Source organism: Dipodomys merriami, unplaced genomic scaffold (genome assembly GCF_024711535.1).
Source record: "Dipodomys merriami isolate MVZ:Mamm:240054 unplaced genomic scaffold, mDipMer1.0.p SCAF_103, whole genome shotgun sequence".
Classification (NCBI taxonomy): Eukaryota; Metazoa; Chordata; class Mammalia; order Rodentia; family Heteromyidae; genus Dipodomys; species Dipodomys merriami.
In genome coordinates, this window is record NW_027202305.1 from 3259257 (window position 1) to 3279225 (window position 19969).

The 19969-nt window shown below is 50.8% G+C and overlaps 1 protein-coding gene across 6 annotated transcripts in view; it reads right to left on the reverse strand.

Annotated features, from left to right (window-relative positions):
• Positions 1–830: 830 nt before the first annotated feature.
• The window catches only part of LOC138810165 (ubiquitin-associated and SH3 domain-containing protein B), a 77130-nt gene continuing 57991 nt past the window's right edge, over positions 831–19969 (reverse strand). For all 6 annotated transcript variants that reach the window (XM_069997345.1, XM_069997351.1, XM_069997360.1 and 3 more), the window contains 9 exons: positions 16375–16583; positions 13402–13534; positions 12036–12156; positions 10166–10288; positions 9175–9267; positions 7918–8062; positions 7222–7328; positions 5455–5564; positions 831–4342 (listed from right to left, as the gene is read on the reverse strand). In XM_069997345.1, coding sequence (XP_069853446.1) covers positions 4205–4342; positions 5455–5564; positions 7222–7328; positions 7918–8062; positions 9175–9267; positions 10166–10288; positions 12036–12156; positions 13402–13534; positions 16375–16583 — 1179 coding nt within the window. In that variant the 3' untranslated portion in view covers positions 831–4204. The remainder of the gene's footprint in view (positions 4343–5454; positions 5565–7221; positions 7329–7917; positions 8063–9174; positions 9268–10165; positions 10289–12035; positions 12157–13401; positions 13535–16374; positions 16584–19969) is intronic.

A 19969-nucleotide genomic window follows, 5' to 3' on the forward strand; every position in this document is an offset into this window, starting at 1 on the left:
AAGACCAGACCAGTACGTATTTGTCTTTACACACAGTCTGTGAATAGCTGAAGTCAATCAGCTCCAACATTCCCTTAAAAAAAAAAAAAAAACAGCAATGCTGGGATTTGACCTCAGGACTTTGTACTTGCTAGGCAGGTTCTCTGTCACTTGAGTCATGCATGCCCTTAGCCCTTCTTGCTTTAGTCATTTGTTTTAGGCAGGGTACTGGCTTTCTGGCCTAGACCTTGCTCCTCTTCCTCCTCCTCCTGTGTAGCTAGGATGACAGCACAGGCCACGGCATGAGGCTGTGGCTGTTGTTGAGATGTGGGTCTTAGAGAAGTTTCTGCCCAGGATGGCCTCCAACAGCATTCCTCCCAGCCTCTGCCTCCCAAGTAGCTAAGGTTAGACATGTGCTATCATGCTCAGCTTAAAATTCTCATGTTTGTGTAATGGCAGATACGTGATACTGGGTAAAATATTTCAAAGAACGGACTACACATTCAGTTGGACTACTCAGCATTACAACTTTAAGCCTAGACACATTAAATGGAGTGTTGCACATATTTAAAAATCAAGTTATTTCCTCTGAAGTTAGACGCTCTTTTCCCTTGAATTTTCATGATAGGCAATCACCTTCCTTGATATGTTGACGTATGAAAGGGAAGTAGGTCCAATCTTAATTCTATTCTTAAGAATGAAAAACATCGGCCCTGGATGCTGAATTGCTCCCACCCTCGCAGCCCCTTCCCCTCCCAGACCAACGTGTCACCTTTCTCTCACATGTGCAGGATTACAATTTAAATGCAAATTGCTGGTGCAGTCCCAGCACGGTCCCCCCCCCCCCCCACAGCTGCCTGCTCACAGTAAGCAGAGGCTCATCTGTATTCTGCCACACGCATTACTTCAACTCAAAAGAGCGATTCATCACTGCCTAGAGACAAAACCCTGGTGTCGTCCAGTATCCAGGTTGGGGAGGAATGTCTTATTTGACCCCATCGGGAGGCTTTCTGCAAAAGCAAGGAGGGCTGGGAGCTTCTCTTCCTGTAGCTAGCCAGTCAGGGAGTTTCCCAGAGGCACTAGGTATTTGCAATGAGAGACTTCATTCTGATTATGAATCCAGTGAGGTGGGGCACAGAACATCTATGGTCACCTGACACAGACAGGGAGACAGTCTACATGCGTCCTGACACCACCCACAAGAAGAAAACCAACAGCCACCTGCCAAATGGATGCCAGGTGGCATAGATTTTATTTTTATTATTTTTTTTGGCAAATCTATCTTTTAAATATAAGGTTACTTGAAAATAATTCTTTGGTTATAGTAGAATTAAAATAAAAAGTAGAAAGGCCTCCAAACCTCTTACTACAGGATGAAAAATACCCTTGCTTTCAGCCACAGGATGGCCACCCAACCAGTGATTCAGATTCAATGAATCTAAATGTAAAGGAAGGAACACTGGGACCTGAACTCCAGGCAGGGCAGAGCAGGAACGGATTCCTGGCTCTCAGGCATGGTGGTGGAGAAGCCTGGGGAAACGAATGGCCCCAATGCATTAAAATGTGTCTTTGGAGGGAGAGTCATGACACTGGAAAGTACAGAAAACCAAGTCCCACTGGTCTGTGGCAGGGCACTGGAGCTTGGTGGGGAATACTCAGAGAAGAAGGAAGCAGGTGCAGACTTGGGATCCCAGGTTGAAGTTTCATTTCACCTGGTATATTTCAAATAGCTTAGAGGGGGAGGGGAGAAGGAGAGGGAGAGGGAGAGGGGAGAGAGGGAGGGAGAGGGAGAGGGAGAGAATTTCCTCTGTATAAACCATTTGAGCTGCTTTCCTTCCTCCTCCCCTCCCCTTTTTTTCCTGTACTTCCCTCTATATATCATTTGATGTAATTAGACTCGGATCATCTTAAACATCAGGTTGTAATGTCATATAGTTTTTTGTGATATGAAATCTGTTATCATAGTTGTCTTTTCTTATTACACATTGATTCAACATGATTTCCCAGCTAGAGTGCACATTCAATTTTCTAAGTAAGTGAATGTGCATGGAGATTGTAAAGTCAGGTCACACCATGCAGTTGCTCTGATAAGCCATTTGGATAAGTCAAGCTGAGGAGCAAACTTGTTTTTCCTTTCCCGCTTTGTACTCAGGGCTTTCCACCTAAGTGATTCAGGAACTAAAGTCAGAGCTTTGCCTCTTTTGGTTCCTATAGCCTAGGGCTCTGTCCTTCTTGCACTAAGGACCCAGGAGTGTAGCCCAGCCAATTGGCTTCGTTTGCCAGGCCATCAGTGGACTGAGACAACGGGGAGGAACAAGCAGTTAACCTACGCTGAACCTGATTTTGTAGAAGTCTACACACAACACATTCCTACATATCTTCAAGGAAATCTGCCAAGTGTGTAAGCCCAGGACAATGCATGCGAATCGAACACACATTATCTGACCAGACAGTGGGTTCACATTGACACCAACACCAGAGGAACGAATGGTGGGGACAATCTCTTGGCTGCACTGTGGTGTCCCTGTGGGTGACTTTCACAGGAGGACTTGCCTCCCAGAGACAGGAGCAAGCCAGCACAGCACATGGTTACTTGTCTATCCAGCAATTGGATGCAGCTTGTGCAATGCTAGAAGAAGTCACAGCTGCTGCCCTAACATGTAAAACTCATGACATGTTTCTGAAAGTGGTTTCAAAAAAAAGACAAGCATCATCTCAGTCGTGCAGATTAGTCTCCGTAGACCTTTAACTTTCTCTTCTTCCTAGAGATCATCAAATTACGATCTCACACACAAGCACAGCTCTCTGTTCTAGCCCATAGGTTTGCCACTTCTGGGTTTTAAAAAATCTTCATGTGGAAAAAAAGAACAACAAACCTTCGTGTGGCTCCGACATAAATAGATTTGTTTTACACCAATGCTGCCTGGAAAGGGCTGGGTGTCATTGTGCCAATGACTATCACAGCAGACCACTGCCGAGGGCCCACGTGGCCAGCTAGCCAGACTATTAAATAGACATTGATAACGGACGTTTTGGTTTGATTGTCATTTATTGTCCTTTTAAATAATCCTCCTTCTAAATACAGGAAGTGGGGACCATGGGTAAGGATAGAATGTGGCCCTCCAGTTCCGTCACGTGGTCCTACCTCCTATCTACTTTAAATTATCACAGACAAACAAGACAAAAGGAGGACAGCCAAAGTACAGTGTGGTCACAACTGTGGCTGCTGACATTAGCTCCCTGACGTCACTGGCGTCCCTGGAGGAGTTGGTGCTTTCACGGGTACTGCGTGACGGCTCCTGTGTACTGTGTGTACCACAGCCTGACCCTGGTATGTGTTAGAGAAGCATTTGTATTGCATGGAGCGAGCGTCTGGATGATTCCCGCATGGTGCTGTCCCCGCCTCCTCTCAGAGCACCCTCATCACCAATCAGGTAGCACTGTGGGCAGTTGAGGGGTCAAAGACCGGCCAATCATGGTGATGCAGAGGGGCTAATGCTCACTGGCTTATATGGTGGAGAGGTCTAATTCGCAATAGATTTTGCAGATTTTCTGCACCTACCAGTGAAGATGTCATCTGTACCTTGCCAGCCTCCTGAGTAACTAAAAATGCCTCTGGGGAGCCAAAGGGCTTTCTCTCTCCATTTCACAGAGAGAAGCAAGAAGGACCAGCTGATCTGGGAAAGGTGTGTTGGTACCAGGGTCAATGTCGAGTCCTTAGCAGGTGTCTTGAGCCAGCAGGCTGACTCAGGAACATTCTGCTGTCTGGAGTCTACTGCAGGTAGGATTTGATGCACAACCTAAAGACAACGGTGTAGGCTACAAGCATCTCCCAGCTTGGCTTTGCCTAATTTGAAGACAATGGCGATCAGAAGAAAACCCCATCCCCACAGTGTGGATTCTGGACCTGGTCAGCTCCCGCTCCCGCCCTGTGGAGAAGGGGGACAGCTCCCATGGGGAGGGGTGAGACTCCGAAGCCATGCATAGCTGCAAGGAGGAAGGCAGCCTGTGCTGTAACAGGGACCCCAGTTTAGGAAGACAATTCTCCAACGGTCTGTTGGCTAGGCAAGCGTCCAGGATTTCCCCCTGAAGCATGTCTTTCTCTCATGTACAGAGTCTCAGGAGAACCTTAAGCGTGAAAGAGAATATGCTAAATGATTTGGGTGACGGAACACTCCAAACACGCTTTTCCACGGAGTTTCTGCTCTTCCGACCGCGAGTGGCTTTACTCCTGCAGCAGGGTCTCTCTCCAGTTGAACCCCCCAGTCGGTCCATGGGTCAGGGGAAGGATGGGGGGGTCTGTGAGCTGCCATATTCCAGTTTCTCCCAATTCTTCACAAGAACAAAAGCCTAGGTATGGAATCTGAAGGCAGAGCAGTAAGGAAATAAAACACAGAAGACACAAGGTTAATACTTTCCTTTCATCTAGACTCAAAGACACCTGGGTGGCCCAGAGAAGCCAAGAGAAACATCACCTTATAACCCTTATCAAAAATGAAGAGCAGTCTCTTAGAGACACATCCCCTTCCAAAGTCAGTGACAACTGATAGAAGTGATAAATTAGGGGCAAGACGATTTGTCTTCATTAGAAGGATCCATCCACGTGAGCTCTCCTACTTGAAGTAATTGTCACAGATTGCTGTGTTCAGGGCGGGGAAGATGGAGTTAACATCCACACAGGGCTCCCCCTCTGCAGGGGGCATCCTCAGACCCCCCCTGCCCTCGTGGGTGCCTGCAACCTGAGCGAGCACTAAAGCCTCTGGACATTGTCCACCCTGTCTTTACATACCCATGAGCGATCATGTCTAAATTAGGCACAGCAAGAGATGGATAAAAAGGTAGGTAAAGATAGAGCAATTATAATAATGTGTTATGACAAAACATTATGGAGAATGTGGTCCCTCTCTCGGTATCTTACTGCATTATGCTGTATTTTCAGATTTTAGTTGACCTAATGACAGAACTCAAAGCTGCAGAGGAGGAGGGACGGCTGCAATGCTAACACAGCGATTCCATGCCAAGTTCAAAAGGCACCTCAAAGATTTCTGAAATTTTCCTTGGACACAATGGGAAAGATCGATCAATCCGTCTTTTAAAATGGAGTCACTCTTACGCTCATTGTAGGCACTGCTTCCCACGGCTGGCTGGCTCGGACTGCGCATCAGCCTCAGCTTTCAGCGGTGTCTGACTGACCTCTGCTCCTCCAACGTCCCTCACGGCTCCTCATTCCTGGCTACTCCCACAAGTCTTGGCCCCTAGAAGCCGGCACGAATGCCAACACATGCCTTTCTCTTACTCCAGGCTTAACGAAGTGCCTTACACAGGGCACCATCCAATAGGTCTTGCTCAAGTCAATCGGTAAATGACGCTCAGCTCAACAGAAATAGGCACAGCAGAGAAATTAGCTCTCCACCATTCACCGAACTGTGTGGAACTACTAGGAACCATGGCTGAACAAATAGGAGCGTGAATCACCTTTCGGACCATTTGCACGAAGTCCTTGGAGTTCTGAGGTGACAGGCCCTGCAGCTGGCAGGTGCAGGCTTCAAGGGAAGAGGCGTGGGCCACAATCAGGATGTTATTCCCTGGGGACAAAGGCAGGGATGAGAAGACACAGGTTTGGTAAGTGACGGAAGCCACATGCTCCACCATGGAATACACATTTTCAAAAAGAAGACAATGTGCCCAAGCAATATTCTGGAAACTCTTCCTTATTGTATGGTAGACTCAGCTTTCTTCTTTTTTTCTTTAGGAAAGAAAATCAACCTTTTAGTCTTTGGATAATTATATCCAAAACAAAGAAACAATAAAGGTTTCAGGGAGGGGGAAAACTATCATTCAAATTGAATCACCGTATATTAGGAACACTTATTAAAATACCACACTGAAGCATTGTGTTGATTATTTCATTGTGTTAATAATATGTACAATTATACTATATCAATTAAATATTCTTAAGGGGTTGGGTTATATCTTTAGTGACAGAGCATTGCCAAACTTACATAATGCCCCATCAATGGAAAGAAAAGAAAAAAGGAAGAAAGGAAAGAAGAAAGAAGGAAGGAAGAAAGAAGGAAAGAAAGAAGGAAGGAAGGAAAAAGAGGGAAGAAAGAAAATAATTATAACTTGCAGGTTTACACACACACACACACACACACACACACACACACACACACACACACACACACACACACACACACACACACACACACACACACACACACACCCCTCTTTAGCTATTCTCTAGAATGGTAATCTTGCATAACAATAGTGCACCACCAAAACCAAGAACTAGGCTATGGTAGAATTCACTCAGCATCTTCAGATCTCATCAGGCTTCATGCATGGCCTCATACACACGCTTGTGTAACTGTCACTAGAGTTAGGACTCAGGAGGCTGAGATCTGAGGTTAGCAGTCTGAAGCCAGCCTAGGCAAGAAAGTCCGTGAGACTCTCAGCACCCATTAAGCGACCAACAGCTAGAAATAGAGAGATGGTTCAAGTGGTAGGGTGCCAGTCTTGAGAGGAAAAACCTAAAGGACAGTGTCCAGGCCCCGAGTTCAAGCCCCAGGACAGGCACGCACACACACACAAGACACAGCTCGGGTTCCATATCCAAGGCACTCCCAGGGCTGTGAGCACTGGAGACTCCTGGTGAGTAGAACATATTGGCTCATGTTTATCTAAATGGTAATAAGCAGGAATTTTCCATTCACTGTGGCTCAGTGCCGCCCCAAATCCTAGTCTTTGCTCCTTTGTTTCTCTGACTGGGTTAACTTAAAATCTATGGTGACTCATAGGGCCAATGTATCATTCGCTGCTTGAGATTAAATTTTGGAAAATACAACAGCAGACAATCTGGATCCCTACCCATCCCTGCTCTTGGCAGCAGGAACTCAGCGTGTGTGAGATGTCCAGGCTTTGGGGTCAACTGTAGGCCGTCAGTGCTATCCCAGAGGACTTCTGGGAACTGCCATACAGGCGTGAAGTGACTGTAATGCAACCTGAGCTATTCAGTGGACTAACGAAGTCGACCAAGGTCCCCAGACTACATGTTGGGCACCCACCCCGAATATTACAAGCTCGTTGTGAGAAGATGCTGGAGAGAGTCTGGGAATCAAGCTCTATTTTTTTTTTTTAAAGCAAGTTTGTCCAAGCATGTTCAAGCATCTCGAATGGCCTCCACCAGGATGGAGAAAGGCCCACGTGTTTCAAGAGGAACTCCAAAATAATGCCACCTACCTTTGCTTTTACATTCGCTGATGATCTCCTTTGTGACTTGGAAGCTTCTACTAATGTACGTGTCATAGGATTCTGAAACCACTAATTTGCTGATTGGAATATGAGGTCTGCAAGAGACACAAAACAGGAGATGAAGAGACTTCACTCCTGAGGCAAAGCAACAGGCTTTGTCAGAACGCTTCCTGCCAAGGCCTGTTCCCAGCTACCACATTACCTAGTTCCCCATTTTCCTGGAAAGGAGAGGGGGACATAGAGAGTCTCCAGGACTTTTCTGCCTGGGGTGGATTTCAAATCATTAATGGGCACCAGTGGTTCACACCTATAATCCTAGCTACTCAGGAGGCAGTTCAAAGCCAGTCTGGGTGGAAGAATCTGAGCGACTATGACCTCCAGTTAACCTAGCAAAAAGCCAGAAACAGAGGTGTGGTTCAAGTGGTAGAGCACTGGCTTTGAGTGAAAAGGTCAAGCTTGCTAGGCCCCAAGTTTACATCCCAGTACTAGCAACATTAAGAAAAGAAAAGAAGAAGAAGAAAAAAAAGCCTAAGCCTGCAGAGAGCACCCGTGGCCCTCAGCGGGCTTGGTCATCTGGGCCGGGCGACCGTGCTTGCGTGTGTACATGTGTGTGTGTGCATGTGTGCGTGTGCGTGTGTGTGTGTGTGTGTACAGTGTTCCTCGCTGGCCTCATGTGGCCATTACCTGTAGGTTGTATCAACGCTTAGACTGGCAGCAGCTAGCTCGGAGGGAGGAATCCACGCAGGCAAGCTGTTCCCAGGAACCCACTTGGTCCACTCGAACAAGCCAGGCTCAACCCGGATCTTCAAGTGATTGTCTTGTTGTAAACCTTAGAAGCAAAATGAAACCAAGAGAACGGAACTATCTTATGTCCTTGGTAGAAAAACAAATTATAGACCAAATGTCTTTTTAAAAAATCCCAGTCAGTTTTTCTCTTCCCATTAGATTCTCTATACAGCTGTCCAAGTGCAGACATGTGGGTTTGGACAAGGGGCATCTTTTCTATGTTTGTCCACACATGAGCTTAAAAATGCCCTGGCCACACCTCTGCAAGGGATGCTGGTGACAAATGGGAGAAATCCTGCAAGTCAGCACACACACACACACTTCGTCCACCGCTGGGGCGGTTCTGCGTCCTGTGGGGGTCACCAAAAGACTTAGGCATTTGTTCCCTGAGCCTTCACTACTGTCCGATCACTTCCATTGGATTGGAATGTCATGTCAATCATTCACTTCATCAGAAATCCTAATGCTGAGTATTTCTAAGCTCTTCTTTTTTAATGTAGTGTGACCACACAGGTAGGATCTGGCAGCAAAGGGAGGGTTTGCTTAAGGCTACAGAACTGAGTCAAGTGCACTGTCAAATTATTTATGGGTTTATCTACAGCTGGCTCATTTGTTTGTCTGGCTCAAGTACATAGCCCATCTCTCTCTCTCTCTCTCTTAAAATTTTCTTCTCAGCAAAGTGCTCATGGATCCCTGCTGTGCAAACCTGCGGGGAATTTAGGGTTCACGTGGAATATCTTTAGAGCCTTGGTGCTTTTCAAGTCTTTCCAATTCACTAAGGAGACTGGAATGAGGAAGGCTGTAGATTCACAGGGGCCCTGTGGCTGCTGTGAGCCAGGGAATCTATGCAGATAAGGGATGGGTCATGGCTCTCTAAGATGTAGGTATTCTGCAATCCCACAACTCATCCACGATGGCTTCAACTCCTCAGGCAGAAAGATGCTTAGTCATACTTCCTTTTATCTGTCATGTTGACAGAGTATGATTGTGTGATCTGTGTAAGTTAGGTCATCTTGTAAAAGAAATCTTGCTTAATAATTCCAGATTCAGAGCTCTCCCTGGTGACTACCCCCCGCCCTGCCCCCCCCCCCCCCCCCCCCCCGCCATGAGCACTCATGCCCGGAGAGGGAGGGCTGAGCTGCTGACTTGCGTCACCTTTCAGGATGTTGTAGGCAGTCTGGACACAGCGCAGGGAAGGGGAGCAGTACACGTGATCGATCACCGTGTTGCTTTCCAGCAAGGCTTCACCTGCCAAGGAAAGTCAAAGGGAAATCAGCCGGACAGACTCGCAAGGGAAATCAGTAGACAGACTTGCGTGGCCTCTGTGGGCATTCAAGCAGACTTCTTGCTTCAGGTCCCACCTCACCTCTCTTTGCTTGTCTCTCTGGTCTTGCAGGGTGCTGTGTATATACGCGTTCACGCGCACGCATGTGTGCACATGCACACGCTCCCTGAAATGTTTTTATTTTTTATTTTTTTTTGGGTCTGGTCGTGGGCCTAAACTCTGGGCCTGGGCACTGTCCCTCAGCTCTTCAGCTCAAGGCTAGCGCTCTACCACTTGACCCACAGCGCCACTTCCGGCTTTTTTCTTTTTGCTTATGTGGTGCTGAGGAATCGAACCCAGGGCCTCATGCATGCAAGGCAAGCACTCTACCACTGAGCCACCTTCCCTGAACTGTTTTTAATGGGTGAGGGCTTATGCTTGTACCTCCAGCACCTAATGAAATAGCTTGCACAAAGTAAGTGATTTGAGTATCTTTCAATGGCTAAGCAGCAAAATGCCTCATCTCTGCATGGCCGGATGGAACAGGTGTGTGAGGAATGGAGATCTCTGGAGCAGCTTTTGTGAACTCAGTGCTCATGAGGCCTCTTCCTCCTTACCCTGGCGGATGCCGCTGTCTTGATCTGCTAGAAGCTGACCTGTGTGCCGCCCCAGAGATATCAGCCAACCAGGCCTGAGCTTGCCGGTCACATTCACCACCAAGTGTGCTAACTACTGACTGCAGCCCACCTCCAGTGGCTGCGGGATTGATATCCTCCGTCTAGAAACGTTACAGAAGGCCCGGGAAGTATGCAGGCATGGCCAGGGCACCAGTCTCTCCACATAGGGGTCAGGAAACGCCGGCAGTCACTCCAGAATGCTTACCCACGAGTCGGGCTTGCATGCATCCAAACACAGTGATCGGGGCGTCCTTCTCATAGTCCCGGAAACCTCCGCTGCGCTGCGGTAAGCTGTGAGGCATGTTCAGGTTGGTGCGAATGTAGCGGCCTAGAAAAATAAGGCCACACAAAGCTCCCACGAGTCCCTCAATCCCCCCCCCCTTATTGGTCTGGACTCCTCCCCCTCCTTCCCAGCCAGAGAGGCTGAATTTGGGCTCCCTGGAGCAGATGGAAAATGCTGCATCTGACATTCTTTCTTCAGTTGATGGACTCAGAATCTGCTCTTCCTTCTGTGCACGGAAGTGTCTGGTGCTAGTTTCTAAGTGAAACAGCAGCCAGCCACTCTGAAGGAGGTGGGGTTTTCTGACAGGCAAAGCCTCCTTGTGTTAAGATGACACTCCAATGAAAATGGAGCCTCTTTGGTCCCTAGTGCCCTCAGGTTACAGAGTGTGGACAAAAATACTCATCTCTTCCCTAAAACTCAAGACAAACAAGGACTTAAAAACTACAGGCAGGGTTGGGAAGGTGGCTCAGTGGTAGCATGCTTGCCTAGCATGCATGAAACCCTGAGTTTGATTCCTCAGTGCCACATACACAGAAAAAGCCGGAAGTGGCACTGTGGCTCAAGTGGTAGAGCTCTAGCCTTGAGCTGAAGAGCTGAGGGACAGCGCCCAGGCCCTGAGTTCAAGCCCCACAACTGACAAAACAAAAACAAAAATAAAAACAAAAAAACTATAGGCAGTAGCCAGGTGTTAATGGATCACACTGGTAATCCTAGCTGCTCAGGAGGCTGAGATCTGAGGATGGCAGTTTGAAGCTGGCCTGGACAGGAAAGTCTCCAAGACTCTCACTTCCAATAAACTACTGAAAACAGCTGGATGTGGCAATGTGGCCCAAGTGACAGAGAGCTAGCCTTGAGCCAAAGAAGCTCAGGGACAGAGCCTCAGACCTGAGTTCAAGTCCCAGGACTGGCAAAAAAAGAAAAAGAAAAAGAAAAAGGAATGAAGGAAGGAAGGAAGGAAGGAAGGAAGGAAGGAGGGAAGGAAGGATGGGAGGGAGGGAGGGAGAGAGAGAAAAAAGAAATCACTGGCATTTTCTAATAGTCACCCAAACCCATAAATGACTGGATGTAGGTAAATGTAGCTTGACTCTGCCCCCTGGGGGCCGTAGCGAGCCACAGGGCAGAGCAGGGTAGCCAGCGACAGGGCTGACTAGGGCAGTCCTCTCACAGAATCCCCCCACTCCCCTGCCCCAGTGGATGTTGGAAACCACACACAGAACCAGCCCTGTACGTACAGGGTTCTCCCCCTGTGCAAAGGTACCTAATGCGGAGCTGAACTCAACAGTCAGGCATAGTAAGAGCTCGACAGCAGCAAGAAGAGCACAACAGGATGACAAGACATTCTGTAGTGACACACCGTCACATGCTGTCTCAAACAAGGCGTCTTATTTAGACTTCTTTTGAGGACGTGAAGTGCTACAGAGCCTGTGCTGAGGAAGAGCCACAGAGGTGTGGCCGTGGACCTGCCTGGCCACCATGTCAGGGTTCCTTGAGTCCCATGCACGTGGGACCCTGTGACCGAAGACCTGACGACCAACGTGGCCGTGGCGATGAGCAGGTGTGAGGTGCACCGTGTGGATAACACCGGACGTGGCCAGACAGCTTGGCCTTTCATGACTCAGAATGGTTCCTATAAGGCCCGAAGGGTTTACTTGTGCGATTTCTTTCCCGAGATGCTTAGGCTGTGGTTGACTGTGGGCCACGGAAGGCCCAGGGACTGAAATCGTGGCTGAGGGAGGGGTGGGGGCAGGGCCTAGCTAAGGGGGGTGATGGGTGGGCCTGGCTGAGTTCCCACCTTTGGCATCAAAGCACTGGGACAGCCAGTACTTCCCAAACACCACGTCCATCCGCTCCCCGTGCCGACACACGAAGAGGCATCGCTTCTGGGGGCCGGGCTGGCTGTTCACTCTCAGGGGCTGCGGAGAAAGAAAAAGACGTGGTCAGGACACACGGCCCAGTGAGACACCTCCGGACCGGGAGGGGAGCTCAGAGAGAAAGGTTCCTGCCAACAAGACCCCGGCCAGTCTTGAAGTTGGGTGGCCCGTGTATAAAACGGGAAGAAAAACATCCCATAGACCTCGCGGGTGATTTGGAGGCTCTAAGGAGATTCGTGACAGTGCTCTGTGGAAGCCCCACGGTCATCATCGTGGTGCTGCCTTCCGTGGTAGCAGCCACGAATGCAACGCGGGTGGTGGTTCAGAGGCCAGCTTGCTGCGGTGAGTTGAGACAGTTATCTGGTGAGACAACGTTCTCCAGCAGGGCACGGTGGCTTCTATGGTCACTTCTGTCACCTGCCCATTTCTAACGTCTGCTGGTGGCCACAGGGTCTTTTGGAAAGAAAAAGTCGTAACTGAATGGCCGTTTTATATTCCACACCGCCTGCAATAGCAGCGGAGCTCTGATTTGCATATGCTAATCGCCACTCGGTCTGGCCTCCGACTCTGTACACAATGGTTGTTTCTAGAAAGGGTTCAGGGAGGACAGAGGCTGCCTGGGTGAGGGAGACTAAGGATTATGGTTTCTGCAGCTGCTGGTGGAACCCGGTAGTTGTTTCTACATCCTTCTTTCTGGCAACGTCGTCAATACCATTGTCTTGGCTGCCAAGTCCTTGCTGGCCGCGCTCTCCGTGGGCTGCTAACTGCTCGGCCACAGCTAACGGTGCACTGGTGTTCTGCCCTTTCTCCCTAGTCCCGGATTCAAACCCTGGGGCCCAGCCCAAGTGCTCCTCGCTCTCCATCCTCCACCAGCTTCTCTCTGCTCGGCTCAACCCCGCCCTCCTCCCATCTCCAGCCTTTCCAGCCAGCTGCCACACACAGACTAATTCAATGCTCACCACCCACCACTAGCGGAGCTGCTGCCGCTGTTCTCTTTCATCTTTACAACACAGATGCAGAAAGCAGATAAAACAGGAGGTATCTATCTGTCCTGCTTTAGCGGGAAACCCTCTTCTTCCCTCCCTGCTGCGGCCCTCCCTCCCAGCCGGGTCTGAACTGCAAGGCTTGCGGGACTCCAGCCTCCACTGGCTGTGTGTGCTCTGTGGTGCTGTGTGCCTTCCCCCCTCGGGGACAGCGTGGCCATGCTGAGACTCAAGAACAGCACCCCCCGCCCCGCCCACCAGCATCCTGCCTGGACGCGAGGGCCGCCCTCGGGACCAGCCTTACCTGCATGGGCTGGCAGATGATGGTAAGAGGCGTGGTCTCCCCCAGGCTTTGGTCCTCATACTGCCTCCTGTCTAAGAGTCCATCGCCAAATGTGAGCGAGTTGGACGAGGCTGTGTTTAAGATCGAGTAAGAGCTGTAGAGGAAGAAGAGGAAGATGTAACCGCTGTGGCTGGAGGGGGTCACGGTGTCTAGTGCTGTGATCAGCGGGATGTGAGACCTGTCAGGAACCCATCTCTGGTTTGGCGGAGGATGGGAGGCTGACGCGGAGCGTGCCCTCCCTGGGAAGGCCCTTCTTGGTGTATGCTGAGGTCTTACGGCTAGTCAAGGAGGAGAGGATGGACCTCGGTGCCGGGAACAGATGCAAGCATCCCTTTGTGCAGGAAGGAGGCCGGTGCCCTGGCATGGCTGGTACCAAAGGCATGTTAGGACCGATGAGGCGTCAATTATGTGCCACCGTTTCAGCTGTTTTCAAGGCTCCAATCAATTAAACAATGTCTCTGGGGCCTTTACTCTTTTCCATTGGAGGAGTAAGAGGGAGTTTTGTTTTGTTTTTAAATACTATCTCCACCACTTCCCTAAGGGTCTAAGAAACCTCATGGCCAATATCCCCGTTCAGTTCCTTCTGTCTCCACCCAAGGCTTGCCCCAATCATACCCACAACAGGATGGTTAAAGGTAGAATTATTAGCACAGTGCTGGTGGCTTATGCCTATGACCCTAGCTACTCAGGAGGAGATATGAGGATCGCAGTTCAAAGCCAGCCCGAGCAGCCAAGTCCCTAAGACTCGAATCTCTAATGAATCACCAAAATGCCAAAGTGGAGCCATGGCTCCAAGTGGCAGAGTTCTAGCCTTGAGCAAAAAAACTCAGGGACAGAGCCCGGGCCTGAGTTCAAGCCCCAGACTGGTGTACACACACACACACACACACACACACACACACACACACACACACACACACACACACACACACACACACACACACACACACACACACACACACACACACACACACACACACACACACACACACACACACACACACACACACACACACACACACAGAATTATTTCAGAGGATGACCCTCACAGATGGTTAGAGGCATGAGCCAGGTGCTCTCGTTTTTTGGGTACCTATCTGACCACAGAAGCTCCAAACAGATCCAGCAGAGAGGAGAACTGAGAAAACATGCCACATTCAAGTCACTGGGCACAGAGAGACATTGAGAAGTTTCATCTCACAACAGTGCTATTTAAACATAGTTGTTAGGCAGATTCAGCAAACACCTTCCTCTCCATCACCGGGTCATGTGGATGGAGACTATTTAAACTTCAGGTTTCTCGCTTCTTGATAATTTAGGTGGACATACATACATGTCCCAGGTGCTCAGCACAGCCTGGCTTGTGTCTACTGACTCAGCATCTTTTCTGGATTATTTTTTTTTTTTTTTTTTTTTGCCAGTCGTGGGGCCTGAACTCTGGGCCTGGGCACTGTCCCTCAGCTCCTCAGCTCAAGGCTAGCGCTCTACCACTTGAGCCACAGCGCCACTTTTGGCTTTTTCTGCTTGTGGTGCTGAGGAATCGAACCCAGGGCCTCATTCATGCAAGGCAAGCGCTCTACCATTCAGCCACCTTCCCAGCCCTGGATTATTCATTTTTAACACAGTCTTACTATTAGAATCTTTGTTGTGGAAAGAACTCTGTAAGGCTCATTTCGAAAGCTCAGCATGACAGTGCACGCCTATAATCTCAGCACGGGCAGGCTGAGGCAGAAGGATCTGCAGCCACCATAGCCACACATGGAGACCATCTCAGGTCAGTGAGAACGAAAAGACTCCTCATATTTGCAAGCCAAGACCTCCAGAGATCTCAGTTCCTGAGAGGGATTTTCCGCTCTTGTGCAACTCTGCATCCTGGGCCTTCCCTGTGGGGGGAGACTCAGTGGGTCGGGGCTGCGATCCCAGAATGTAGGAGGCCTTGTTGCAGACGGCAGATGCATGGCCAAATTAAACCTGGTTGCAGCAACTTTAAGTAGTGGCAGCTCTTACCACCGGCACAGGCCGGATATTCTCCTTTATTTTACATCAAGACCCTCCCCAACGCCAGAGAGCTGACACAAACCCACGCTGTGAGGCCGAGGGCTGGTGTCTGACCCTGGAGCTATGCTCCTACTTGCGTTGCAGACTAGGCTCCCCTCTCTCTGCAGCTCCTCCGGTGACAAGAGAGCCAGCTGTTTCTTTCCTATCATCCCTGGAACCCAAGGTCCAATGTGGTGGCCTGGGGCTGTCTGCTCAAGAAAAAAAAAAAAAAAGATTGCCAGCTGCTGAAAGCGGGTGAGGGCAATGGCGCCCGGAGCCTCTCCTCGGGGCCAGCAGGGCACGGGCGCTGCCTGGAACATGCTGTCCTGTCCTGGGCCCATGAGGGCTGGACGAGGATGTACTCGTGCCTCATGGGGGGGGGGGATGCCAGGCCCAGGCCCCGAGGGCGGTGGGAGCCACTGAGCCGTCGCCGCATCTACCCGACCCCCTCTGTGGCCTCGGGTCCAGCCCGCCAGGACACAGGGGGGCACTGCCCTGTGCTCTTCCCCACCAGGCTGTCTCCGCTTGGCTCTGGAAGGTGGGCCACCCTGAATAATCAGAGCAGGACAAGGTGGAAGGCTGGTACCACAGAGCAGATTGACAGCGAGCCAGGGAGCGGCCCTTCTGGACTCACAGCCTCGGGAAGCCTTGGATTCAACTCCCACCAGGAGCTCAGACACACAGAGCCCAATGTGGACAGAGGGCGGGCAGAGCCGTGCACTTCCCCTGCCTGCCAGGCCTCAAGCTGGCCCATTTCCTGGCAATCTGGAGCCAATAAGGCCTGGCTCTCTTCCCCACTGACCATTTCCTTTACTGTTCCAGCCGCCTCCTGCCTCCTGAGTCTGCCGCAGCAACGCACTTCTCCAGGCCGCAGCTGGCCGGCCGGCATCCACTCACCCGTGGAAAATCCAGGTGCTGCACTCGTCCGCCTTGGTGATGTAGTTCTCAGGCAGGAGACCGGAGCAGCCGGTGGTCAGGGAGGTGCCGTAGATCCAGCCCTCGCTGGTGCTGGTCTGCTCCATCGGGGACATGAAGATGAAGTCCCCGGGGACCAGCTCGAGCTCGTCATCGTTCTGAGGGGTGTAGGGGTAGATCACCTGTAACGTCTGCAAAGGGAGGCGAAGGTGTGAGCCCGAGGGGGGCTGGGTGTTCTGTGCAGCACGCAGCCTCCCACAGCAGGCCCTGGGGTTCTCAGGCTCCAGAAATTCCTCCTGGAATTCCGATGAAAAAGTACTTCTTACTGAACACCATGCCTGTAATCGCAGCTACTCAGGAGGCTGAGATCTGAGGATCACGGTTCAAAGCCAGCCTGGGCAGGAAAGTCCGTGAGACACATATCCAGTGAACCATCAAAAAGCCAAAAGGAGAGGTGTGTGGCTCAAGTGTATGTGTGTGCATACACATGCATGCACACATGCACACCCGTGCACACACACAGAGCACGCCTCTTGCCAGATCTGGTGGCTGTACCTGCTACTCGGGCATGCTCCTTCCTTCCCCTCCTATCAAGATTCAGGAATGAGGAGTTTTTTTGGAGGCTCATCCCGAAGTACAAAGCTCTGTCTGCAGTGCCACGCACAGGGAAGACATGGGAGACCCAGGGTGTGGGCCGTGTGTCTCTAGTGTGGGGCCCCAGAGGGGCTGATGGGGAGCTGCGGCTACAGGACGCACTTGGGAGTGAAGACCCGCCCTTGCCTGTAACTTGGTGTCTAAGCAACACATGGTCCCCGCCTTCAAGGAGCTTGCTCCAAACCTGCCACTCCCCCAGGGCCTGTGCAAGAAAACTGCCCTTCTTAGACCATAGTGAGCAGGAGGAGACCCGTTCCCCAGGGAGCCAAAGAACCCCCTCCCCTCACCCCTGTTCTTTCTTAGAGCTCAGAAGAAGCCGCCAGGGATGGCCACAGGGCCACACCACTGGATTGACTCCACTTTGGGGGACCCTTCCTGTCCTGTTCTATATGACATCACAGGGTCACTAGCAGCTTAGGCCTTCTATCATTCTCTTCCACTTCCCATGGGGAGAGGCATTGAGTGACAGGAAGGCTGGAGACCGGATCTACAAAGCACACAGCAGTTGGACACTAAGTAGCATTGATCTATTAATGAACCGCATGAGAATGAAGGTATTGCAGCAAATCTAAAAGTATAACGCAGGGAAGGGGGAGGTAGAGGAGCAGTTTAGTGGCAGTGTTTGCTTGTTAGCATGCTTCGGACCCTAGTTTGTAAAAGCTCCAGCACTGAAAAATAACAATTGGGACCCAAGCGTCCTCTGTCCATCTGTCTGTCTATCCTTCTTCCTTCCTTCCTTCTTTCCTTTCTTCTTTCTTTCTTTCTTTTTGGTGCCCATACTGGGACTTTAAATCAGGCCCGGGTGCTATCCTCTAGTTTTTTCTGTCAAGGCTGACAGTCCATCACTGGAACCCAGCTCCATGTCTGGCTTTGGCGTGGTTGACTGGAGAGGAAGTCTCAGGGCTTTGAATGGAGGTTCTCTGATAGAGCTGGGATCGCAGGCATGAGCTACTAGTGCCTGAGCCTCCCCGTCGTTTTCTACTTCCCAAAGCCAGCTTAGGAGAAAACCAACACCTCAGCCTGAGACCGAGGCAGTCAGGACACAAGCCTTGTTTGTGCTGTCACGCATGGATTCTTTTTTACATGTAGCTTCTGCCTGTCACAATTCCTGAGTCAACCTCAGGTACGTTTCCCTCTATGACCACACGGACGCCACGCTCAGGTGGCAGTGTGTTACTGTGTCCCCTCTGAGGTCGCAACGATGCTGCTGTGACAAACAGGGAGGCCCGCCAGGCCCCTGTGTCAGGCGTTAGAGAGAGGCTCTCCTCCTCCACGTACCACTTCCCAGGTCCAGGGAGCATGATGGCTGTTTTTTTTTGTTATTTTTGTTTTTGCCAGTCATGGGGCCTGAGCTCTGGGCCTGGGCGCTGTCCCTCAGCTCTTCAGCTCAAGGCTAGCACTCTACCACTTGAGCCACAGCGCCACTTCTGGCTTTTTCTGCTTATGTGGTGCTGAGGAATCGAACCCAGGGCCTCATGCATGCAAGGCAAGCGCTCTACCACTGAGCCACCTTCCCAGCCCCTATGATGGCTGTTTCACAGCTGAGCAAATTGGAGATTACATAAGTCGTTAAACGTCAGCCCAAACTCCAGCTAAAGTGAAGAGGCCAGGCTTTAAAGCTAAGTGTGCTAGACTCCAAAATAAGTGCATTTTGAAGAACTCAGCCCTTCCTCGAGGTTTTGGTGGCTAGGCATATAAATGGCGCGGCCTCACCTCACGGCTAATGGGGAAGAGTCCAGGAGAGGCACAAACAGGCGTCTGCCAGCTCAACCCCCCCAGGTTGTCCCCAGGATCCCTGTGCTTTGCCCACGTCCTTGCCTGAAACTTTCTTCTCTGGACATCGGTGCCCCGATTGGAACACTCGATCCCGCCTGCTCCACGGGGACAGAGGAGGGAAGGAGAAGGAGAGGGACCCGGTGGGACCAAAAGACCCCTCGGGAGTCTAAGGGGGCCAACGAGCGTTTTATCAGGTGGAGCCGTAGTGCGGGAGCCTTTCCAAGTCAGAGATAAAAGAGGGCGGGTTATTTTTAGAAAATAATTCATGGGGCGCTGGCTGCCTCCTTCCTTCTGTGCCAGCTGAGAATGTGGGTCAGGCAGAAAGCAATTACCTCTGAGTTAACTGGAGGGCCGCGCTGATTAGAGGACAGACCAGGTAAAATTCCACAGCCAGCCGCTCCTCTGAGGAAGGTGACCTCTCTGAGGCCCTGTGCGGGCAGCCAGGACTTGTTGCTTTGCCAGGGCCCTCAGAGTGGGACCAGCCTCACCTCTCTCGTTCTCCTTAGGGCTCATCCTGACTCCAGGAGACGCCAGAGCCTCAAGTAAGATCAGACCCAGTCTGCTTCATCGACCTTTGGGGAACCCTGCCATCAGCCGGCCGGCCAAGGAGGACAGGTCAGGCCACACTGACACCTAGACCGGAAGCAGGCATTCACGCTCGGCCCTTCCCAGCCCTTCCAGAACAGAGACTGCCCAGCACACACTGCAGGCTCCCGCTGCCTTTTGAATTCAGAGTCCGAAAGACAGATTAAAAGTCCACGCAACAGGTAAAAGGGCAAAAAGGGGCAGCAGCGGAGCTCACGGGACACTGATGAATGTAAACTACGCAACTCTTGGGTGGAGACGGGAGGGAGGGAGGGACCAGAGAGGACACTGAATGAAAGGAAAGGCACTCAGCACCGACTCATTAAATAGCAAGGCCTTTGGACATCACCTGTATAATAACAGTAAATTAGATTACATTTTTTTTAAAGTATGTAATACCAGATGCTGTGGCTCACGCTTGTCATCTTCACTACTCAGGAGGCTGAGATATGAGGATTGGGGTTCAAAGCCAGCCTAATAAAACACTCAGAAAACTGGAAGTGGTGCTGTGGCTCAAGTGGTAGAGTGCTAGCCTTGAGCTGAAGAGCTGAGGGACAGCGCC